Source organism: Sceloporus undulatus, chromosome 4, assembly GCF_019175285.1.
Source record: "Sceloporus undulatus isolate JIND9_A2432 ecotype Alabama chromosome 4, SceUnd_v1.1, whole genome shotgun sequence".
NCBI classification, from domain to species: domain Eukaryota; kingdom Metazoa; phylum Chordata; class Lepidosauria; order Squamata; family Phrynosomatidae; genus Sceloporus; species Sceloporus undulatus.
In genome coordinates this window covers 28,129,184-28,154,712 of record NC_056525.1, presented here as the reverse complement: position 1 = coordinate 28,154,712, position 25,529 = coordinate 28,129,184, and the positions used below count along the sequence as shown (strand labels likewise).

The window sequence follows — 25,529 nt, the reverse complement described above, 5'->3', positions numbered from 1 at the left end:
CCTCTGTTTAAAGACCTCCAAGGAGGGAGATTCCACCACACTCTGAGGGAGTTTGTTCCACTGTTGAAAGCCCTTACTGTCAGGAAGTTCCTCCTAATGTTGAGGTGGAATTTCTTTTCCTGTAGCTTGCATCCATAGTTCTGGGTCCTAGTCTCTGGAGCAGCAGAAAACAAGCTTGCTCCCTCCTCAATATGACATCCCTTCAAATATTTAAACAGGGCTATCATATCACCTCTTAACCTTCTCTTCTCCAGGCTAAACATCCCCAGCTCCCTAAATCGTTCCTCATAGGGCATGGTTTCCAGACCCTTCACCATTTTAGTGGCCCAAAATGATTAGCATCTATAAAAGGAAATTAATTTGAGCTTAATTTGCTATTACCTTGGTACAGATTAATTTTGCATTGTCTTTGAAACTAATTAAGTTATTTACTTTAGTACTATTTATCTTGATCAGCAGAACTTCTCCAGGGCATTGGCTGTGGTGCTCTTCCAGCACTGCTACCTGAGACTCTTTTCAGAGATCAAAACCCTGTATCTTATCACCTCTGTATGCAAAACATCTTCAGTACCTCATGCTAAAGTTCTATCGGCACTTCCCAAATAGCATCAGTCTCTCTAATTTTTCTTTCATTTACCATTTTCATGATTCCCTGTTCATAGTTAAGACTCTAGAATTGCTGTCTGCTTCAGCTCTCCTGATCTCTTTTTCTCTATACTCTAGTTAGCTGCTGTTAACTAATTTTGCATGATAACCTTTAGAAAGGGTATGACTGTGCTTATGTTCTGTAATTCTGCATAGCATGGCTTTTTTGCTTGGCTGCTGTAAATACAAGGGCATGTTGTAGATAATTTCATCAGCATGTCTGAAGAATGTTCAAACATTTGTATATGCATGGCTTTGATTAAGGTTAAAGTTACTGCTATATTATGAATGAGTAGAAGCTTGTTTAAATGTTCTGATTATAAACTGGCATGATAAAGTTACTCAAACAGAGAATCTCATCGTCTGGATTTTATAAATTGGCATTCTGCCATTATCTCTTCTGTACAGAATTTGTTGGTTAACAAATAGCCATTATCCAAAATCCACACATTTTCCACTGTTAATATAGTTATTACACACATATAAAAATCAGTTGTGCTCATGTTGATATGAAAAAGTTCCAAGATATTGGCTTGCAATGAAGAAACTTGTCCTAGAATTGGCAATACAGGGAGTTACGCCAAATGAAACTCCTGTCTCGATAGTACTTTTTAAGACAAAAACAGATGGGATGTATGTTTGAGTAGGAGAAACTATGAAAGGTGATCAGCCAAACTAACTACAGCAGTACCTGCTGAAAAATGGTTATTCCAAACTAGTAGTTTTGTAGTGTTACCCTTCTGATTACATTTCTTAATTCTTTGTAACATTCCTGCTGCATAATGGCATGCCATAATGCAGACTTTCTGAAAGCTCCCCCCTTCTTTCTAAAAAGTGGTTTGTGATAAAGTGCATGAAGAGGTGGGAAAGGACTGCTGTTGAAAACAAATATGCCCAAAGCTAGCATGAGGCTCACTGAAATAGTAATGTCATCTTTCAGATAATGACCTGTGATTGGAAAGACAAAAAAATGAAAATGGTTGAATAACTTTGATCTTTCCAAATTGAAAGCAGCATGTGCTAAAGCTCTGATCATACTAAAACTCTGGTCTTGCTTGCCAGTTCTTTTACATGATGACTGCATATAATTTTGTTTAGACATGAAAATTATACACTTTTCCATACCATACCTGCCTAGATTTTCAGATAATGGGGTAGTTCTGGGACATTTGACTTGCATGTCAGGCAGTTTCTGTAAGAAACCTCCTTGAGCTTTCCATTTAATCTGCTTCTGCCGCAATCATGCTTAAAATTCCTCTACTAACCCTGCAATCTGTGTGGCAGTATTGTTGTCAGTGAGCCGGTATGACAGCTGTACGAGAAACCTCTTCAATATAATTGTTCTTCTCCTAGATTAATGGGAGAGAACCTGATGATGAAAATCTCAATAAATCTGAAATAAGCCAAGTGTTTGAGATTGCACTTAAAAGGAACTTGCCTGTGAATTTTGAGGTAGGTTTAGTTAATTGCTCTAAAATGGTTTTATTTTAGTATATTGGAGATAGGAGTACATTTGTTAGGATTCTCTTGGGTCAGATACAACTGACCTTTTAAGGTGTACACTGGAAAGTATGTAGATTCTCTTTCCAGGATGAAGTAGGGTTTTTTCACATCTTAAATCTATTAAAGAAAAAGTTAAGCGAAGTTAGAGTGAAATTATTATAAAATATTGAAAGGGAATAGAAGATGCCACCAATATGCCTTTGGTTGATTAACATATGGGATAAAGCTTGAACGCAAAGAAGCTCGTGCATGAGTTGAGGACATTTCCATTTGCACAGAGGGTGGGAGTCCCCATGATTTTTGCTACAGTCCTTGTATCCCACACCATTTTAGAGCATCCCCCAGTCCTCAGGAACAGCTGTAATGGCTGCAGTGAGAAGGAGGAAAGCTCTCTCCTCCAAGGGGAGGAGGAGTCTGCTTAGATTAGCTGAATTTGTTGGCAGAGTTCAGATAAAATGTTAAGCCATTTAACACAATGTGAGTGAGCTTCAGCAAGCCTCAAACTTGTAAATCCTTCCTTTCCCCTATTCTCCTTTTGTACAGCCAGGAGGAGTTTGGAAGCTTCATCCTCTATTTGTTCCTAACTGCAGTTTGATGCTGGCTTGTTTTTAAGCAACCATTTAGAATAATTGTTTAAAACAACTTATTGGTTTAAATATAGTTTGAAATCTTCCTCCTAGCAGTGCAGGAAAACAGAATGGGAGGGGAAGTGCTTGAGGTTCACTGTGGTTCATTCTTGTCAATATTTAACTATGGTTTTGTTACTGTCCAGACATGAGTGTTAGGTTGCATTTATCTTAATGATCATGGTATGAAATTGTCTTTTTTAAAAAAAAAAATCAGCTACAGATTTATCATTCATGTCATTTGTCATTCTTTCTGGCAAAATGTTTTCTTCCTTTCCTGTGAATTAATATTTGGGTATTTGTTGAATGTTAGGGTAAATGCATGCCAAGATTTGTTATATGCTTTGATTCTTTAAGTAAAAAGTTGTATAGGTCTTAATACAGTCTGCCCTCTGTATCCATGTATTCTACATCTACAAATGCAACCATCCACGCTTCAAAAATATTCACACAAAAACAATTCTAGAAAGCAAACCTTGATTTTCTCATTTGATATAAGGGATTCCATTTTACTATGCCATTGTATATAACGGGACTTGAACATCCATGGATCTTTGTATCCACCGGGGGGGGGGGGGGGGTGGAAAAAAATCCCAATGGATACTGAGGGCCCACTATACTTGTAAGTCTTACGTCCCAAGAAACTAACCTAATACTTGTATAATGAAATAAAACTGTCAAAACAATGAAATGTCTCTATAGCATGTTAATGTTAGATGTGCTTTGTATATTTAACCTGCAACAGGGTGGGATAATGTACTTTTAAAGTAGTTTTTACAGTGCCCTTGCTTTATAGTATATCCTTTTCTGGGGCTGTTTTTTATGGAATCCTAGGTTTTGTAGCTTGGTTGGGACAGTAGACCCTCTGGCTATGAGTTCTAAACACTCATCCCTAACTGCAAATACCAGGATTCCATAGGATGTTGCCATGGCAGTTAAAAGTGGAATCAAAGTGCTGTAATTTAGTAGTGGGAAAAATCCCTGGTTTATCAACAATGCTGATTAATTTATCCTTGTCCCTGACCCTCACCCCATTACTATATAGTTCATGTGAATGAAGTTTGCTACAACCATTATACTCTACCATTTTTAATAAGTGTTTATCACGCTTTCACTCAGTTTTTCCCTCTGAAACAGGTGACCCGGGAAAGTGGTCCCCCTCATATGAAGAGCTTTGTAACAAAAGTATCTGTGGGCGAGTTTATGGGTGAGGGTGAAGGCAAGAGCAAGAAGATTTCAAAGAAGAATGCAGCGATAGCAGTCCTAGAGGAATTGAAGAAACTGCCTCCCCTTCCTACGGTTGAGAAAATGAAGCCACGAATCAAAAAGAAAACAAAATCAATAGTCAAGGTAAGGGAAGCAAAGTATACACTGATGAAATCAAGGACATGTTGGATACCCTTAGTTTGTACCTCTTTGAATCAGAAATACAGCAGAAAGGAAGCATTTTCTTTGCCTAAATTTAAGGTCCACCTGCTTCCCCCTTGTAAACCAGTAGCTATTTCAGCAGAGGTTTGTACTTCCTGTGCTTTCAAGTCTTGTATGCATGTTCTGCCTTGTGCAGATGTAACACTGGATGAGCCCAGTTAGTGTTGTAGTTTTGAATAGACCAAGCCTCTATAAAATACACAGACCTCTAGTGTATTTAATATGACTGTATTGGAATTGTGTTTAACAGCTGTTTACTAACGTTTGCTTTTTTTAATTTAAGCTACAGACGAGTCCTGAATATGGCCAGGGCATGAATCCTATTAGCAGACTTGCTCAAATACAGCAGGCAAAAAAAGAAAAGGAGCCAGAGTATATGCTAATCACGGAACGTGGGCTTCCAAGACGTAGGGAGTTTGTCATGCAGGTTTGTGCAGTTCAGCTCTTTTCTTTGAGATGTGTAGTATGGTGTGTTAAGTTTATAGTGTATGCACGTTTCATTTTCATTATTTGAATTTATAGGCTGTTTTTAGCCTCGAATAATCAAAGTCCTCAGACCAATAGAATAGTTGGACAAAGTGCAGCCCTCCTGCTGTTGAATTACAAATCCCTGCATTCCTCAACATTGACTGCTCTAGCTAGGGCAGATAGAAGTTGCAGTCCAGCAAACACTGGAGGATACACTTTGACCACCCTTGCTGTATACAATATAAGTGGAGTGGCACTATTAAAATAAGAGTGGAATGGTGAATTTCTCTAGGTAATCTGACTGCATAGCTGCCTCTATTGAAAACCAACCCAGTAGCACCACTTCTGTTTGTAAGAGATTAACCTTGTCTGTGATGGTATTTTTATTAAAAGCAAGATACCTGGCACATTGTAATACTGGGGGTGGGGGATTGTTACTTCAAATCTCACACTCAAGAATTCAAAGGTTTAAAATAGAGATAGTGATTTGAATTCAGAAAAATGTGAGTGAATTTTACAGAGATTGGATATCACTGACCTATGGGCAACAACCAGAAAAAAAGATGTCCTTTACATGGCAGATCAATAACTCTTTTAATGGCAGTCCAGTATAATGTGTATCATAGTACTCAGGAGACTACAAGAATGTGCATGAATATGACAGTCCTGTTTTTGTTAATCAAGGGGCTGTGGAACTGTCGTGATTTATTTATATCCCACCTTTATCCCAAAATTGGGACTCAATGAGATTTAATCCCATTCTAACTTCTGCACAAAAATTTGATAACCACATGGATTCTTCCTTGCTTTCTCTCTATTAGTGCTTAGGTTTAGTTTCATACTCCACACCTCTTATTAAAACAGGAGAATGAGAAGAGACTAGAGATGCATACTAGCTCTGCATAGTAGCATGTACCACAGCCAGTTCTAAAGCCACTCTGTAGTCTGTGCAGAGGCCTTTGCTATAGTTTCCCAGGTATGAAGCAGCCTGAGGGACTAGGAGCTCTAAGCTCCTTCAGATTTGTACATGGGTTCAAGAGTGCTAGGAGTATTTCCTGGTTGAAATATCATGTCAGAACAACAGAGGTTCTAAGCAAAAGTGATTCCCAGTTTGTGGAATTCTTTTCTGCAGGAAGCTAGGCTGTTTACTCACTGTTCCCCTTCTACTTGCAGGTAAAGCCTTTTGGTTTTAACACACATTATTGATTAACTGGTTGTGTGCAAGAGCCTTTTAATGAGATGTGTGCTGTATTTTTTCTTATTGCCAGGTTTTAATATGCTTTAAGCTGCTTTAAAACAATGGCACTATGCTAGGATAGCTTGAAAATCTTTTGTATCATATTTTTAGCTGTACTTTGTTATATTCTATGTTGTAAACTGCCTTTGGTCCTATGTCTGGAGAAAGGCTGGATACAAATGAAACAGACAGACAAGTAATCCTGCTTCTCTTTGTTGGACGTTGAATAAACAAAAGAGTTATTTTAAAAGCTTTATCCCATGCTTTCCCTGTCTTTATGTTAGTAGCCATATGTTGAACAGTAAAATATAATTCCATTTGCCTTTTCTCTAATCAGAATTTGCTGTCTCTGTTTTCATTTCTCACAAATAGAAGGTTAAGCAATAAGTATTCTCCATTTCTCACCTTTAGCTTTTTTTTCTTTATTCTTTCTCACCCTTCATTTTCTTCTTTAGCTCATATTTGTCTCCTTCCTTTCCTTTTCCTTGTGTTCCTGGTACTGTCTACAAACTTGATCTTACCCTGGTTGGATTATTATATTCTTCATAGATTCAGGATATGAGACATTTATTTTAAAATTAAAATGAACCTTTGGGAAGCCTCATGGGGCAATATTGTCATTGATTTGTTAGCTATCCTTTGGCCCCTCATTTTAAATCTTGGTCTTATTGGTGCATAAAATACACAGTACATGTATTGCAATCAACTTGGACCCTGGAGACTTCAAAAATGTAAAAAATATTTAGGGCACTTTTAGAAAATTCCAGAGGGTGGCTATGAAATACAGTTGTGTGTGTTCTTTTTTGCTGCAATGCTTGCACTAAATAGCATTAAGGCACTGTAGAAGAATTGAAATCAATAATCTCTACTTCACTGCAATATCCTGTCAAGCTATATTTGAATGGATAGTCTGCTAATGTTCATCCGTGCTTGGTTTGCCCTTTTTAAATAGGAGGATAGATGTCATTACAATCTGTTCCTTTCTGCTTCTAGGTAAAAGTTGGCATGCACACAGCTGAAGGAATGGGAACTAACAAAAAGGTGGCAAAGCGCAATGCAGCTGAAAACATGTTGGAGCTCTTAGGATTCAAAGTCCCTCAACCTCAACCCCCAAAACCAGCATTAAAGACAGAAGAAAAGGTAAAGAGCTTCTATGGTTATGACTCCAATCAGAAATGGAAATTGTCCAGCCCTCCATCTAGCCAACTAAGCCAGTGGGCTACAATTGATCAAAACCTAGAGGGCTGCAGTTGCCAGCCCTGGCCTTAATGCATCTGTCCATGTGGATTAAAATTGTGACCTATGCATTATTTATTTTATTTATTAAAATATTTGTCTCCTGTCCTGTATCATGGGGCATCAGAGTGTCCTACAAGTGAAATTAATTTAAACAGTTTTCAGCAATTCAGAACTTGAAACATAAAACAGCACTTAAACAGACTGAAAATCCACTCAACATTTTCACAAATTAAAACAATTTAACACCATATGCCTGTATGTTTTGGAAACTCTGGAGACCAGGGTTTGATTCCCCCTCAGCCGTGAAACCCACTGGTTGACCTTTGGCACATCACATGTTCTCTGCCTCACAGGAAGGCAATGGCAAACCTCCTCTGAACAAACATTACTAAGAAAACCTCATGATAGGTTCACCTTAGGGTTGCCATATGTCGGAAGTGACATGAAGGCACACAACGCACGTGTACATTTTTGTGGGGAAAATCAGTCAGACTTTAAAATCATGTTTTGGCCCACTGTTGGTTTTCAGTGTCTTCTTGGAATCATAGAAGCTTGGAAAATTGGCATAATCAACACTGGTTATCTTGACCTCATCCTCCTCATGCTGGGATCTTTGTCTTCAGTTATCATGAAAGTTAACCACTTACAAAGTTGTTTCATATTTGAAAGTTGAATCATAATTCATTAGCTGCTAAGTTGTGTTGCCAGATACCTGCCTTGACAAAGTTAATGGTTTAATATTTTGTGGGCAGGTAGTCAAGACTGATCTGATCTGTTCTCTTACAGTACAGACTTGGATTATTAAGTGTTTATTGCTGATATTGGTGGCAAGAGTAATACTACAGTGACATAATATTTTTAATTTTGGATCTTAAATTTATTACCCACTTTACATTTTTGGTTTAATTGAATAACAGTTCTATTATTTTTTTTATTCTAGACACCAGTAAAAAAGCCAGGTGATGGAAGAAAAGTAACATTTTTTGAACCTGGTTCTGAAGAAATATCTAGTAGTAAGTAACCATTTTATTCATTTCAAGAATGGTACCTGAATCAGGGTGACTTGATTGCTTTTCATGGGCCACCAAGAAAGACAGATAATTTTAAATAGCTGGGTTTAGCAAAGTCCCCTAACCCTCTGTGTACTATTGGAAGATCCAGCCCTCTTATTTTACCATTTTCAAAATGTGATATATATTTCTTATTAGCTGTAGGCACATAAACATTCAGAAAATCAGAATTATATCTATGACAGAACAAGAATTATATTTATTAAACAAAATTGTTGTCATAACTGTACCACACCACCACCCAGCAATCTTCATCAGAGGCAAAGAGGTGGTAATTACTAGGATCTTCTACATGAGATGAAAAGTAACATTTTTATAGCTAAATATTAATATTAATAATAATAATAATAATAATAATAATAGTTTTTATTTTTACCCCGCCTTTCCACAAGGTATGATCAAGGCGGCTTACAAAAAATGAAAGATAATAAAATACGATTAAAAACATCACAATATAAAAAATTTAAAACAACATTACAAGGGGATATGAACAGGAATCTTATACAAATCACATTCATCAGGGGCAGAATAAGCGACAATATTTACAGTAATCTGGGGTCAAGAAAAAACAGAAAAACAAGGGGCAGAGAAAAAAGCACTGTTAGCTAAAGTTGAAAGGCCAGCTGAAATAAGTATGTTTTTAATTGTTTCTTAAAAGAAACTAGTGATGCAGAGGAGCGGAGCTCTATGGGAAGTTTATTCCACAATGAGGGGGGCAACGATAGTAAAAGCCCTCTGTGAGGTCCTCGCCAGATGAGATTTAGGGACCTCTAACAGATTTGTCCCAGATGTTTTGAGTGTGCGGGGCGGATTATATGGGGAGAGGTGGTCCTCCAAGTACCCTGGGCCCAAGCCATTTAGGGCTTTATAGGTCAAAACCAACACCTTGTATTGAGCTCGGAAGCGAACAGGCAGCCAGTGAAGATCTTTTAAAACAGGTGTTATATGGTTGGTCCTGGAACTACCAGCGACCATTCTGGCTGCCATATTCTGCACCAATTGTAGCTTCCAGGTTTGGTACAAGGGTTGCCCCATGTAGAGCGCATTGCAGAAATCCAACCGAGAGGTTACCAAAGCATGTACAACAGTTTCAAGGTTCCTACGATCCAGGTAGGGGCGCAGCTGGCGTATCAGCCGAACCTGATAACAAGCACTCTTGACCGTCGCATCCAGCTGAGATGTTAACTGGAGCGACGAATCAAGGAGTACTCCCAAGTTGCGCACCGAGTCCTTCAAGGGGAGCGTGACCCCGTTCAGGACAGGATGACAAATCTCACCACCTGGAACCGGGGAACCTATCGCCAGTACTTCTGTTTTCCCTGGATTCACACAGAGTTTGTTCTCCCTCATCCGGCCCATTACCGACGCCAAGCAGGCATCTAGAGGAGAGATGCCATCCTTAGTTACTGCATCAGTCGGTGTAACGAAAACTTTAGGAAGTGTGGTTTGAGTATAGTACAACCCATGTATTCATGGGGGATACGTTCCTGGACCTATAATAAAAACACAAAACCTGTTGAAATTAATAATGACTTCCAGAGGAAGCTGACTATAGAATCATATGGAGGACCTAGACATTCTTAGAGTCAACTGCTGCAAGAAAAATACCATAGATTCAAGCTGGAGGACCTAGAAGATGCTTAGAGAGAACATATTTTTTCGAATGTGGGAAAGTGAAAACACAGATACCAGTCCCTTGGATATGAGGATCATACTGTATTGGCCACACTGATACTCTAGTCAACTCACCTGGAAGACTTTCCAGACTATCAGTGTATATCAAAAAGTTCATTATTTGCTGTGAAATCATTTTCAAAATAAAAACACAATAGTCCCAGAAAGCATACTGTTTTGCAGAAGGCCAGAATAGGAATTGGGTTTCAAAAGTGATTTTAGATGTACTGCTCAATAATCTACCACTTTGCTTGTAACAGATCCTTGTCAGTTAATGACACTTTACTTGCTTATTCTGTCTCTTTATTAGGTAATAAAGAAGACGAGTTCAGGATGCCTTATCTCAGCCATCAGCAGCTTCCTGCTGGCATTCTTCCCATGGTCCCTGAGGTTGCACAGGCTGTTGGAGTCAATCAAGGACACCACACCAAAGAGTTCAGTAGGGCAGCCCCCAATCCTGCCAAGGCTACAGTGACGGCTATGATTGCAAGAGAGCTATTATATGGTGGCACTTCTCCTACCGCTGAGACGATTTTAAAAAACAGCTCCTCAGGCCATGTACCCCATGGACCTTTCACTAGGCCCTCTGAACAGTTGAACTACCTTTCTGGTGTTCAGGGAATCCAGGTAAACTGTTTAAAAGCAGAATACTTGAGTGCCTCTCTTCATGGGTTTTGGCCTGCTGGATGAAGACCTTATTGCACAAAGCCATAGGGATTTCACTACTGGAAAAGGGATGAGATTTATTCACATCAGTCTTCCCTTAAGATGGAAAGCTTCCCAACTAGAATAAGCTTTCAGTATACATGGCTTTGAACCTGTGCTACATTTTTGATGCATTATCCACCTATTAATTCGTAATACAGCTAGACAACCTCCCTTCAATTTGATATCATTTTCAATACCTCTAATAAGCTACTTTCAAGAAAGCTTGTGCACATAAAGTGCATTTGAATTTCTCCTTTTGTTGGTGAGATATGTGGATTTGGCATTTGTTTTACATATCTTTTCATTCTCAAAAATGTAGCAGTCTTTTGAGAATGAAAAGAGAAATATATATGACAAAATAGCAAAACATGTAGGATATGTTGTGGTGGCTTGAGGCTTTATTAAACAGTTGTCCCACGTCACCAACGGTAACAATAGAAGCCAGATAGACTAAAATCTCTAATTTATACACCCTTTTCACTAAAAAGCAAGAAGTGTAACTGCAAGAGATCTCCTAATTTAAGCATTCCACTTGCAGAGTCACTGTTTCTAGCACACATCTACCATACCTTTGATGCAGAGGGAATACAGAACATGATGTGACAGCTTGATGGGAGCATGTGGGCAGGCTGATATAGGTGTAGGTGATTGCCAAACAAGATATAAATCAATGAAACAGTTTCTGTAATGTGATTTATTATGTCTGTGTTTCTACATTTAGTGCCAGTTTTTTCCTTTACCACATGAAAACAATGGCATGCATTGACTATATCAGTGATGGCGAACCTATGGCACGCGTGCCAGAGGTGGCACTCAGAGCCCTCTCTATGGGCACACATGCTGTCGCCCTAGCACAGAGTTTGTCAGAGTTTTTTACTAGAAAGCCAGAGGGATGTGGCACATTGCAAGAAATAAGTGGGTTCTAGGTTGCAGTTTGGGCACTCGGTCTGTAAAAGGTTCACCATCACTGGACTATATCCTGCAGCAGATGTATTTAAAGTGTTAAACCCCTCTATTAAAAGTTTCTGCTTCAGTTCTGCTCATTGCCTCACTTTGTGAACTGCTTTGAGCTCTTATGATTTTAAAACTGTTTGGTGTTAGTTTCAGCTTTATACTCAGCTTTGTGCAGAATATAGGGATTTTATCATCCTGACCAGTTTATAGTCTTAGTGACACAGACAAGTGAAGGAGAAGGTTGTGTTTATCAAACTAATAATGGGAATACCATGCACTGTCAACTTGGGGAGAAGAGCATAATGAATCAGAAAAGAATCCTGAGGGGAAAGAAAAGCTGTTTAAATTAATCTTGAGAGTAATCTTGAAGAGGACGTGATTTACAGATTCCAAATAGGAAATAGGATAGTCAGTGTGGTCTGCGACATCTCAGCATAAATGTGGCCACTGTTCAACTCTTTGTTGCAAGATGTTTGGACAGTGGTTTGGGGTTTTTGTTTCTTTGTTTATTCTGATCTTGCATATATTTATTGTGATTCAGAAACATGTATACATTTAGAAATGACAGATCCACAAAGGTTAACCTAAATTTGGTCCAGCTATTATTTCTAGACATACTAACCAACCCTTAGTCTTCTGTCACTTGTGGAAAGGCTTGAGAGAGATTACAATTTTCATTTGTTCTGAATTCACAGACAGGAAAAAATTGGAGTCTTCTCTGCTGCTGTTACCTTTTCTAAATTGCAGTGCTAATGAGAGTTCTGGTGAAGGATACTGAGCTTTTGGGCATCCTGCTTACCAGAGGGTTGGAGCACTTAGGATGAGTGGAGTGGAGACTCTTGTTTTGAAATAATTAAACCTTTTTTTTCCCCTCAGGTTGAATACAAAGATTTTCCCAAAAACAACAAGAATGAATTTGTGTCTCTTATAAATTGTTCCTCTCAGCCACCCCTGATCAGCCATGGAATTGGAAAAGATGTTGAATCTTGCCACGATATGGTAATGGAACTGCAAGTATCTCCTGAGCTGATTTGTAGATATTTGTTACCTTAGTCGCTAGCATAACTCTTCCTGATACATGACAGCTTATACATTCAGAATGGAGGGGGCGGAGAGTCGGTATTACCGTATATCTCCTGTTTTTTTTTTCTTTTTTAGTGCAGAAGAAACTACATTTCATAAAAGACATTGGGTAATTCACAAATGCCATTTGTGAAATGTTTAACCTCTTGTTCTTAAGAGAGCCCATAAACCTTCCTGTCAATATGACACATCTTCAGTGAGCCATCTAGGACTTAAACTTGGGATTTACCATAGATTTGCAGCTCAAAAACCTTATGCCGTCACATCTTAAAAAAACAGAAACCTGTATAGTTTTGTGAAGGTTTTAATGACTGAAGTCTTGAAACAGACTTGCTATTAAGGTTTAAAGTAGAGATAGGCAACCCTTCTTGGTGTTCTACAGACATCCAAAAATGGCAGATAAATTTCTTTACAAAGAAATACATAGAAGTCCATTACTGGTTTTGAAAAAACATTGAATTTATATATGTGCCTATGACAGATTTAAAATGTAAATCACCGTTCCTGGAGGCTTTCAAAAGGCATCTGATCTTTTTTTTTTTTGTCCCTGAGAAAAAGCGTGATTATTTAGGTGCCACAAGGAATTGCAGGTCAGCATTTTCAAAGCTTGAATTTTGGGGTACAACATATAGAAGGTTCATCCTGGACCAAGTCCTCCTTTACACAGTTATGATATGCGTGTATGTGAATTGTGTATATGATGTCAGAAGCACTAGAAAAATCTGTTTGATGTAAGCAAGAGCAGGCTGCATTGTGCTGATCTTTTAAAAACCTTTAAATTCCTTTTAATTAACATTTTTGTGGCTTCTTATTTACATTGCCTAATATGATTTCAGTCATGCAATAGTATATGTCTAGATTATATACAGCATTTAAATAGAATGCTTTTCCTTTTCCAGGCTGCATTAAACATCTTAAAATTGCTGTCCGAGTTGGACCAACAAAGTACAGAGATGCCAAGAACAGGAAATGGACCAATGTCTGTGTGAGTGAAAATGATTGATCTTTCTTAGATTCCCTCTTCCTTTAAATAAGAAATTTTTATAGGATACCGAACTTAATAACAATCATAAGACAGTTTCACAAAAATGTCATTTGCTTTTAGTATGTGTCTTTATTTACACAGAGCTATAAAATCAAAATTGTGGCCAACAGACTGGAAATGATCAATGTACATCCACAAAATAGGAGACACAGAAGACTTCAACAACTACAGGACCATAGCAAACAAAATTATGCTCCAAAATCTGCAACATGGACTGCAATCATACATGGAGGGAAAAATCCCAGAGGTGCAAGTGGGGTTCAGAAAAGGAAGAGGCACTAGGGCTAATAGAGCATACCAAGGAGTTCCAGAAGAAAAAGTCAACATATGCTTTATAGACAACAGCAAAGCATTTGACTATAGATCACAAAAACCTATGGATGGCTCTTAAAGACATGGAAATGCCAACACCTCTGATAATCCTGACGAAAAATTTGTACTTAGAACAAGAGGCAGCTGTTAGTACAGAATATGGAGAAACAGAATGGTTTCCAGTTGGCAAAGGGGTCACACAAGTATGTGTTCTATTACCTTATTTGTTCAGCTTGTATGTAGAAAATATGAAGAGGAGGTCTAGACTTGGAAGAAGGAGGAGTGAAGATAGAAGAAAAGAATATCAACAATCTAAGCTATGTGGATGACACAATACTATGAGCAGAAAATATCACAGACTTGGAACAATTACTAAGAAAGGTAAAAGAAGAAAGTGCAAAGGCAGGCTGAACATCAAGAAAACAAAAATAATGACCACAAAGGAAACTACAGTACATATGTTCAACCTAGACAATGAGGAAATCAAAGTAGTTAGAGTTCCCATATCTTGGACCAAACATTGCTGAGAATGGAGATGACCGTCAAGAAATAAGAAGATTAGGAATGGGAGGGGCAGCTCCAAAAGAAAAGACTCTAAAGCGTAAAGATATATAACTAAGCACTAAAGTTAAAATAATCTAAACCATTGAATTCCCCATAACCTTGTACAGATGTGGGAGCTGGACAGTGAGGAAAGTGGATAAGGAGATCAACTCATTTGAGATGTGGTGTTGGAGAATAGTGCTGAGGGTACCATGGACAGCCAAAAAGACAAAGAAATGGGTCCTAGAACAGATCAAGCCTGAAATCTCCCTGGAAGCAAGATGGCAAAACTGAGGCTGCTGTGTTTTGTCCACATCATAACAGGACATGATTCATTAGAAAAGACAATAATGCTAGGGAAGATAGAGGGTAGCAGAAAGAGAGGAAGACTGCATGCCAGGTGGATAGACTCAATCAGGGAAGTCACAGGCCTGAGTTTACAGGACCTAAGCAGAGCAGTAGAGAACAAAGAGACTTGGAGATGTCTCATCCATAGGGTCTCCATGAGTCAAGGTCAGCTCAAGAGCAGTTAACAACATCATAAAGATCAAGCCTTCTTGCCTTAGTATTAGTGGGAGAGTGCATTTATGCCCAGAGTTCTACTTTACTGCACTGTCTTATTTTAGCTTTACAACAAACCAGTCTGTCATTCATATGTCAATTTTAAATGTGTTATCAAAAACAGAAAATTGTTTTAAAGCATCCCATTCTCAGGAAATTGTGTTTTATTGTGGGGTTTTTTTTAGCAGAACAAATTTCTTTTGCCAGAAGTAACTTAATTGCCTTGCTGGCAGCACACTTAAAGCAAATTAGTAAATAACAGTAGCAGGCAATTGCTATTTTAAATGAATGATTCTTCTTGAATTTGGGAGAATTGTACATTGTCACAGGGCTACTCACAGTGATGGTCCCAGGACCACCTGGTTCCTGAGCCATTGGCTGCAAGACATGGTTCATTTCCAGGAAAGAAAGAGACAGTTGTAGGTCAATCGTATTGCTCCTTGACGCATTGGAAGAAAATATTTGTTGGCTCCTCATCTCAGATAGCCAGAAAGCACTGAACTGTCTAATTAATCTGTAATTAATCAGATTAATGCTGTAATTAGCATTATTTATTTATTTTTCTAGATGCGTGAAGCAAGAAATGGAAAGTGACCCTCTCCTCAAACCGGCTAGCTCAAACACTTTGGGACAAACACTGGACACCACTGCCTAAAAAGGCTTGACTGGACCCCAAACCTTGAAAGCACCAGAGAAAATCAAATGCTTCCTAATTAATGTAACCTAACTGTTTTAGAGCGCTACAGTTGTTACGAACCACTGTAGTGTCTAAATCATAACCGTTGCTTTTCAAACAGTGATAAATTTTTAGTTTCATTGCATTGTTTTGAATGACACTATAAATTTTTCATTTGAAAAAAGTTTCTCAATTGTACCTAGAATTATAGCACAGTTTAGAAACTTTGTTGTCTGACACACTTACCTATGAACTAACTTGGGAAGATCATATCCATGTATGTGTTCTGGTCTTTTTTGTCTTTAATGAAATTGAAAAAAAATTCACTGGAAACAAATTGTGTGCCTACCATTTGATTAAAAAAAGGTCAGAGAGAAAGGCAAGCCTAGCCTGATTATCAAACGGTTGACAAATAATTATACATTTTAGGAATTTTAAACTTTATTTGATCACTTTGATTTCTAGAATATTTTTGTGGGGTGGGGAGGGAGGGGGAACCTGAATGCAAAAGAAATTTAAATGGATGCTAATCTTTGTTTTTTAAAAAAAATTGTGTGTGTGTGTCTGTATATAAAGGCACACAAACTCCATACAGTACAGGATATGATCTCAATGTAGTGCATATAAAACTGCAGATTGATTTTCCTTGAGTGCTTTATACTGTTTAATTACATCTCCATGTAGGGCTGAAAAAAATTACCTGTTTATATATAAAACTGTGTTGCTTTTGATGTTGTGTTTATTGCACACAGTGATGTGTGCAATAAAGTTTTTGCATATGGTCCAGTTAAAGCACGATAGCCTTGCAAGTTAAGTACTGCTTCAGTTCATTGTTTACGCTGGAATTTTTTCTCTCCCCATGGAATGTAAGTAAAATAGTGAGTGTCCAATAAATATTAAATACTAAAAAAATGTGTTTTCTTAAATGGCAGTTCCCTGTGAGATTTGCTAAAAATAACTTATGTGTGTTAATGTCGAGAAAAATTGAAAGCTATTTCTACACATCATGGTTTATAATACCAAACTATACACGGTGGTGGTGGGCATCACCCAGCTCATGGACCATATGTAGTCCTACGCTATTTCCAAAATTGCTGCCAAGAGGATGTTTACTGGCAATGTAGCGGCAGCCGAAAAAAAAAGCATTTTCTTGAGCCCACACCTTGTTTCTAAGCATAATTTTACTCCCGGAAGCCTCCAAGAATAATGGTTTTTTGGCGGGGGGTGGGGGGTGGGATGCACACTGCTTGCACATGAAAACTTTGTATTTTCAAAATCATATTTTGATTTGACTAAATGTTCACATGCTTTTACATAAATTATCTTAGTTGTGACAATCCTGTTGTTGTATACCATCAAGCCAAGGCAACCCTAAGGCGAACCTATCACAGGGCTTCTGGGACTGAAAAGGTGTGACTTGCCTAAAGTCACTCCCTGAGTTTGTGGCCAAATAGGGAATTGAACGTTGTGGTAGTCCAACACAAATCACTACACCACACTGGCTCTCAATCCTATAAGACAAGGCAAAGTGTGATCCTGGAGCTGCAAGCAGTCCTTAGCACTGTTTTGTAGCCCTCAAGCCTCAGAATTCCTTGTTCTACCCTTTTTCTGGTCTTTCAAAAATGGTGGATTACATTGTCTACAATCCTTGAAGAATGGCAACCACTTTTTAAATAGGTTGCAAGCCTCCCTGCACTGTTTTAACATTATTAAAAAAAACACACACACAAATGTTTCAAAGCTGAATATTTATTTATTTATTTGCAAAGTGACGTTTTGACAGTCCATGTAGCCCCAGAGGGTTCCAGGGGCAGAAAACTGGCCCATGGATTTGCTGCAGTTGCCCTACTCCGCCATATGTCAGGGCTGTTCACATATTAACACACTTGGACAGAATGAGAAATAATATTTGCGTATGGTCTTCCATTCTTTTAATCAGTATTCTAACATAGTTGTGCCCAATTTTATGCCCTCACAAAGCATTGACTGCAGAACTTGCAAGGCATTGGTGAATTAATCTGCTCTTGTACTGATACAAATGGGGAACTTCTTCTTCCTGTACATGTACCACTGTTCCTTTGGCCCACTACATGAGCAGTTGCTAGCTTAGAGAGCAGCCTATTACTCCCAGGAAGAAGACTATCCCTCTGAGCTAGGCATTTGGGAAGGCTGACTTAGACAATCTTTTGTGGCATGGCAGAGGAGCTAGATTCTGAGGGTGGCTGCTTTTCTTTCTTGTCATGATATCCACTTTCTTCTACTCAGCATGATCTTATCCTAGGAACTTTAGAAGATGGATAGCAAATTTGACCCTCCAAGTGTTTCTGGGCCACAACTTTTATCATTCCTCAGCCCTGCTGGCTGGATCTGATCACAAGAGTCCATTTTGGATAGCCATATGTTCCCCACCTATGATTCATTTTCATAGTCCGAGGTATCTCGCTTTTGTTGAAAGTCTCAATTGTACACACAAAGGAAAGTGTGATGGTTCCTTCTATTCTAAGTTCCAAGGAATTTTATACACTGAATAAAGCTTTAGCCTTTTCACTCCATTATAAGAACAGCAGGAGCCATCTGGGTGTATAATACCACAACAATTTTAATTGTGTTTAGTTGATGGAAACAACTAAAATGAATCTATTGAAATCAGTAGAGACAGCAGCAACAATAGATTGGGTTTTCTCATGGAAATGAGTTAAGTGGGTTGCAATGAAGCATTTTTCCATTTAGTAAAAGTAACTACATTATTTGTATTCTGCTAGTTACCTAGTTGCCACAATGGTGTTTTTATTTTTAAATACTTTCTATACACAAAAAAATATTGAGTTGCCACAAATCTCCCTCCCTCTCATATTTGCAGAAGGTATGTTTGCTTGGACTTATGATTTCTGCCAGTCTCCTGGCTACCATTGTCACTGCACTTACTGATGCGCACATGTTTGTCTACTATTCCCTAGTAAAGGGGGGGGGGGACACAAAAAAACCAGTTGGGGTACTTATGTCCTAGGTCATGATATCTGGCTTAACAATCTGTTTCAGGACCTTTTTCTGTAGTCACAAAAGTTATATCTTGTGAACTCTTAAGTTTCAGAAAGAGTTTCATGAAAGACACTTGTTATCCCAAGTTGCGATCTCCTTGTGAGGGGGATATACTGATGGTGCTGTGCTGAGATTTGAGGTTGGGTTGCAGCATTTTCTATTCTTTGTCATACCAAGCCCTCCCTCCAGGCCATCTCCCCTAATCCAGGCCTCGGAGGTTGAGAAGAACTGCTGAACCTGAGCCCCTTCCCCACCACCACTCCCTTCTCCTTTTGTGTCGTGTCTTTTTAGATTGTAAGCCTGAGGGCAGGGAACCGTCCAATTAAAAAGATTGTATGTACAGCGCTGTGTAAATTTACAGCGCTTTATAAATAAAGGTTAATAATAATAATAATACCAGCAAGTGTAGAATAGCTTTTTAAACAATCCTTCGTAATGAACATGTTGAAAGAAAACCTCTTTACAACACATCTTCTGAAGTTGTAAAGTTGATCTTGAGATTGGATTGCAAATTCAAACAAATAAATCCTGCTGAGGTGGTACTTAAGCAACCCATAGACTTCAGGAATCAGATGTATCAGTAATTTCTTTTAATTTAGCTTAAAGGCACTATTTCAAGTCTAGAAAAATATTAAATGTGTTTCTTTTGATGGAAAATTTCCTGGCAAGGAAAATGCAAGATATTTCACATACATTCTCTGACCAATGTATGGGCCCAGGTTGGTCTTCCCTTTACCTTATTATTGTTCCTGGACGACTGCCTCCTAGTGGTCCTTGATCTTCTGACTAAAGCCAAAGTCTGCAGTCTCAGGGCAACTCCCTACATAATGAGATTACTTTTATCTTAATGGAGTTATTCTTGGTGAAGTTTCTCTGAAGAAGTTGCATTGGTACATGAGATGATATGAAGTGAGATGGTACATATGAACACATACATAAGCAAGATGGAAAGTGCATAGTAGTTTTACTTACTTTCTTGGGCAATGTTATATATTCCAGGGAATATGTTCTGCTTAAACTGCAAAAACTGCAGGAAAGATGTGTGGTTGGTATTAGAAATAGCTATGATTCCCTACCAAATGCTACTTTGTTATTTAATGTATTTCTAAATTTCTCCTCCATTCAGTATGTGCTCAAGTTGATTTAAAATGGATCATAAAAACAATATAATGCAGCATTTCCAGAAGTAATACAAATGAAATACTTCCTAAAATAGTGGACTACATTTCTACTTTCCATCCTGGCAATTAAAGTGAGCAGTTTAGGAAGTGCCATAGAGTCAATACTGAAGCGTTATCAAGGGAATTAATGCAATACTCCATAATTAAACATCTGATCCATTGTTAACAGGCTGCCCCCACTGCAGGTATCATTCATGTCATCTCTGCAGTGATAAAAAGCTAAATAATGCTTTCCCTGGGTTACAGAATAGGAAAATTAGATGTATCAAGCCAGTTTCCTTGGAAGAATTGGAATATAACATTGCATGTAATGTGACATTGAAACTAAACACCCCCAAACAAGAATAGCTGGAATTTATGGAGTCTAAAAATATTTCCATCTATAGTGTCATTTTGATGGGTCATAGCAGAGCACTCTAAATTCTGTTTGGTTTAATCCAACAGAATAAATGTTGAAAGGAATTGCCAGTCATCTTGTTTGACAATCAAAGGCAAGAATGCTCTCAAAGAGGGCTTGTGTGTGTACATCTCACCTGTTCAAAATCAGAATGATCTAATTCAGCCTATATCTAATGGGTCTTTTCTCTGGTACAGAACAAGAACTTTTTCTTGTAGATGGTCTTGAAAAAGCGGACATCCTTCTTACTTCTTCTGTGCTGCTTTTTGAGGAATGCATCTGTCTAGTCCCAGGAATTTTTGAATGAGAACTTGAACATCCCAAGGAAGGAGGCTAAAGAAGGGGGAGAAGGGGAAATGACATCTTTTAAAAATACAAAACAAAGAGGCACAACTATTTATCTGTAAAATCAGGTATAGTCAAAAAGGAGTTATGAATTAGTAGAAATTACCCTGCTTCCATTCTTCCTCATTATACATCTCCCCTCTGTTGGGTGATATCATGTTGCTTCACATTGCTGCTGCATTACTGCTAGCATTGTAGGCTGTTATAGAAATATGGCTAACTAGACCTAATTACCAAGGAAGGCTATCCTGCAGCCCACTGCAAGAGAGGAGAGGAATTGAGCTATAGAAAATACACACTAGTGTTTTCATATATAGTTAACAGCTATATTCTGTCAGGTCTAAAACTGCAAGGGCATCCTGTGTTGAATTGCTCTGAGGAGGGGATTTGGTACCTGTTTTGTGAGGTTTTAAAAACCATATAGCAGCCTGCAAAACAGGAATGTGTCTACGTGGTATGAGCAGTGATCCTTCTTTAGTTTCCAAAAACAACAACAGCATGGATGGTTTGCACAAACCTCATCTATGGAGCTAACATAGGCCATATATCTGGTTAGAAAAGAGCTTCAGCTGTGGTGAGGTCCATTGAGATGATACAGTTCTTCCCCACAAGGGGTCAGATCCAGATCAACCAGAATCCCTCCAGATGTGTAAGAGCACTCCATGTGTATATCCCCTTCTCGTTCTCAAAATATGAAACTTGTAACTGGTGATACATGACTTTGTTCCAATCTCAGCATCTGATAGTTGAGAACACAAAAACGCTAGGCTAAGGGGAAAATCAGGGAAAGTTAAAACTACACAATGATAGCACTATGATTCCACTTTAACTGCCATGGCTTAATCCTATGGAATCCTGAGATCTGTAGTTTGGTGAAGCACTAGAGCAATCTGGCTAAGAATTCTAAATGTCCCTTCCTAGACTTCCATAGAGTGGAACCATCCCGGTCATACCACTATAATCATGTAGTGTGGAAGAACTCCAGATGAGGATTTTGTCATACTCCACAGCAGCAGTGCAACCTGTGTGGCCCTATGTTGTTCTCCAAGTCCCAGCAGCATAGTCAGTGGTAATGAATGCTAGAAGTTGCAGTTCGACAGCATCTAGGTGCCCAGATGTTTCCCACTGCTGTTCTCCAGAGTTGTTCATACTCGAGACTTTGCAAACTATGCAACCATATTTTTAGCCACATCAACCATATTTTTAGCTACAAGAAAAGCCAATAATTGGAAAATAAAATGAGTAAATTTGATGCTGTTTGTTCCATCCCTTTTCTCCACCTATCACTTCAAGAGGGGGCATGTCTGATAATGTGTGTAGTGACAAAATAGTTATGGGTGTCTACCCTCCTTTCCCTCCTGATTCATCACTATGATTTCTGGTTGCCTAACAGGACTGAACTATTGTGGTCCTGCAATTAATGTGCTCCAAATTCTAGCTTTTTAATTCACAAAGAAAATGCCAATTGTCTCAAACAGTGTTCACTGTGTGTCTTGCAGATCTCCAGTCTTTCAAGCTGGGTGGGTAGGGAAGAGAAGGGTCCTGTGCTGTGGCCTAGTTTGTTTTTCCCATTAAGCTTGAGTTTTGGAGCAACTATCTATTTATTTATACAACAAGTATATAGTTGCTCCAAAATTCACCCTGAAGAGATATTGTCACATGAACAGAAGTTAACATGTCTGGTATTTCCAGAATAGTCACTCACTTTTTTGAAATGGCTCCAAAATACATCACTCTGGGAACGCAGATCATATGTTGATTACGAAGTATGCCTTGCATGGCTGCTTTAACAAAATGGTCTGGTTTTATGGGAGGAAGGAGGGCTTTTAGTTCTCTCCTAGAAGAAAAAATATCTACTGAAGAAAAAGAATTAATATGCTTCCTTCCTGCATATGCACACATATTAAAGGCTTTCTTTACACCATAAGAGTTGCAGATGTGCTTTTAAGAAAGGCAAAATAGGAATTCTTTAGGATTTTGCATTAGCTACCTCAGACATGTTAATTAAACTATGTGAGCATAATTCACAATATGGTGGCAGTGCACATGTTTTGCTTGCAGAAACACCAAATGCAGTCCTAGTTAGGGACAACCTTGCTAGACTAGATAGACCATAGCTAGGAAGGAATTGGTTATAAATAACGTAATACTTTGAACTGGTTTCTTTTTGCAGTAGCTAAGGCACATCTAAGTTACATTACAATTATAGCATGATAATCACTGCTGTTGGAGTGTGACTGTTTTAACTATTTTTATAATTACTATTTTATAATTACTACTGTGTGCAGTCTCACTACTTAGGTCTGTTTTGTACCACAGCCCAGCAACCTGTAGTTGGCAGTGAATGCTTTTAAACAACTGTATTTTTTTTTCAATAATGAGAAAGTAAATAATTGCTTTTAAAATATTGTACTTATAATATTAACTAGCTATTTCAGGGGGTATGTGAATTGTAACTAATTACTTTAAAAAGTAACTTTCCAAGCAATAGTCTGACTTGCTTCTTTCTTTCTGGAATGGGGTGACAGTGTTACCTTCGTGTTTGTTGGAGTGAGAGAGGAATCTGTGAAGCATTATCTAGAGAAGTCATCACCTTTCTGATTTTTTCCGTCTTTAATGAAATCATGGTTGTAATTCACAATGTTCCAATTTCTCATTTTGCAGCAATTATGTATAGACAGAAATGGGATTAACTGCAGAAATATATAAACTGCTGAAGCAAAGCAGAGTTATTATAAAGGAGTCTATAGGTTCCTCTGATGAGTCTGTTCTGTACAAAATCAGTTCTGTACAAGGTCAGTTTAAGTTTATAGCTAGTCAAGCACAGCTATAAATCATGTGAAGGGCACTTCTTCCTTGGAGTCTTAAGCAATTTAAAGGAGGAGGGATCAGTAATCAATTGGTATAATTGAATTAAGTAAGTCAGACATTTGTCCATTCTCTTTTATTCTACTCTCTCCTGCTGCAGGAGTTTATATTGTGAAAGGGACAGAACAAGATTGTCTCCTTGTTGGTTCTTCGTGCCTTTGTTGCCTCCTGGCCCCATGCCCAAGTCGACTTGTACATTTTTCAGGGTATACAGGGATACTCCCATTTTCCTCCCAATTCTGATGTCTACAGGATGAAGCTAGTGACTGGGACTAGAGAGCGTTAGAGATGTTACCTGATTCCGCAGCAATGAAACATGCCTGTGTCAATGAAGTAAGGACACACTAGAGTAGTCTTCACACTGTCAATTCTTTTGGCTTTCAGTTCATGGCTGAGAGCTTCATGGAATCCCACCACGGCAAACTTGCTTGCACAGTAGACCTGAGGGGGGGAAATGAAGAGCTTTACCATATTCCTGACATGACCTGCAGAACACATGGGCTCCAAATGTCTTAAGTTCATCGATCAACTCAGTGTACCAAACCCAAACATTATCAGGCTGCTCTTTCCTAAAAGCTGCCACATCACTTTTAAGAGCCAAATGGAGGTTCTTCAAACAACATGGAGGATGGTTTTCTATCACTGAACTTTCTCTACCACATTATATTCTCCAGTTTTGTACACATGAAAACAGGGACACGTGGTGCCAAGCAAGAAGGGAAAAGTTATCAATGAGGAATAACACACAAGTTAGAAAGGTTCTAACAGCTTGCTTTTGCCTGAGCCTGCTGAGGGGAAGATCCTTCCCTCTCCTCTTCCCCAACTTGCTGAGTTAACTGAGTGCAATTTTTGTATTTTTATCTCAGTAAGCCAAGGCCAAAGAGGGAAATGGGAAGAAAAAAGAAAAAACTGGGACATTTTTAAAGCATCTGAAAAAGCGACAGAAGAATAACTTGGGCTGTTCTTGTCAAATCAGAACCAATCTGTTCCCTACTTCTGCATTCTATTCAACTTGACTAAGGGGCCATTCACATTACCTTTTACCCCGGTTTTGAAATCGATTCTTCCACGTGAAGTTCATATTGGGCCCGATTCTGTCACAATCCATGTTGAGGCTTGAACAAGGAAATGCCCATTACCGCGGGTTATTGGGAATCGGGCTAAAATCCGTCTTTTCTGAAAAGCCCCAGGTTCCGCGAAATATGAACTTGCCCTCGATCATGATCGGGGCAAATTCGGGCAGGGATTAAGGTCAGAGGGCGAGCAGAGGTCAGAGCATTCCCTCCCCTCATTGGAGGGGAGGGGGAGGAGGAAAGAGCTGAAGGAAAAAGGGGGATCTGGATGCAAAGGGAGACAGGAGGCAAAAAGGGGGTGACTGACAGGGTCAATTCAGGGCAGGTCAGGGGGACAGAGCAAGCCAAGCCTCTCCTCTCCAGCTGGGACCTTTTCCCTTTGGTTTTTATTTTATTTTTTTAATTATTTTTGGCAAAAAATGTGCATGTTTTTTGCAACAGATAGATAGATAGATAGATAGATAGATAGATAGATAGATAGATAGATAGATAGATAGAAGGAACAAGGGTCAATTCAGGGCAGGGCAGGGGGCCAGAGCAAGCCAAGCCTCTCCTCTCCAGCTGGGACCATTTCCCTTTGGTTTTTTTTTTTTTTAATTATTTTTGGCAAAAAATGTGCATGTTTTTTGCAACAGATAGATAGATAGATAGAAGGAACAAGGGTCAATTCAGGGCAGGTCAGGGGGCTATAGCAAGGGAAGCCTCTGCTCTTTGGCAGACAACTTTCCCCTTTGGGTTTTATTTTTTAAAATTATTTTTAGCAAAAAATGTGCATGTTTTTTTGCAACAGATAGATAGATAGATAGATAGATAGATAGATAGATAGATAGATAGATAGATAGATAGATAGATAG

The 25,529-nt window shown here is 38.6% G+C and overlaps 2 protein-coding genes across 8 annotated transcripts in view; one reads left to right on the top strand and one right to left on the bottom strand.

Moving 5' to 3' along the window:
• The window catches only part of STAU1 (staufen double-stranded RNA binding protein 1), a 53,839-nt gene extending 37,155 nt beyond the window's left edge, over window positions 1–16,684 (top strand). For 4 of the 7 annotated variants that reach the window (XM_042462455.1, XM_042462453.1, XM_042462456.1 and 1 more), the window contains 9 exons: window positions 1,999–2,097; window positions 3,894–4,124; window positions 4,486–4,629; window positions 6,901–7,047; window positions 8,087–8,159; window positions 10,201–10,517; window positions 12,429–12,551; window positions 13,535–13,620; window positions 15,664–16,684. In XM_042462455.1, the coding sequence (XP_042318389.1) occupies window positions 1,999–2,097; window positions 3,894–4,124; window positions 4,486–4,629; window positions 6,901–7,047; window positions 8,087–8,159; window positions 10,201–10,517; window positions 12,429–12,551; window positions 13,535–13,620; window positions 15,664–15,751 (1,308 nt within the window). In that variant the 3' untranslated portion in view covers window positions 15,752–16,684. The remainder of the gene's footprint in view (window positions 1–1,998; window positions 2,098–3,893; window positions 4,125–4,485; window positions 4,630–6,900; window positions 7,048–8,086; window positions 8,160–10,200; window positions 10,518–12,428; window positions 12,552–13,534; window positions 13,621–15,663) is intronic. The other 3 variants (XM_042462457.1, XM_042462459.1, XM_042462458.1) reach the window with 3 other exon arrangements.
• A 3,887-nt stretch (window positions 16,685–20,571) lies between these two features.
• The window catches only part of LOC121929302 (retinol dehydrogenase 10-like), a 16,743-nt gene continuing 11,785 nt past the window's right edge, over window positions 20,572–25,529 (bottom strand). Inside the window, exons 3-5 of the mRNA XM_042464713.1 lie at window positions 23,898–24,043; window positions 22,440–22,571; window positions 20,572–20,722 (exon numbers count right to left, since the gene is read on the bottom strand). Of these exons, the coding sequence (XP_042320647.1) occupies window positions 20,635–20,722; window positions 22,440–22,571; window positions 23,898–24,043 (366 nt within the window). The 3' untranslated portion in view covers window positions 20,572–20,634. The remainder of the gene's footprint in view (window positions 20,723–22,439; window positions 22,572–23,897; window positions 24,044–25,529) is intronic.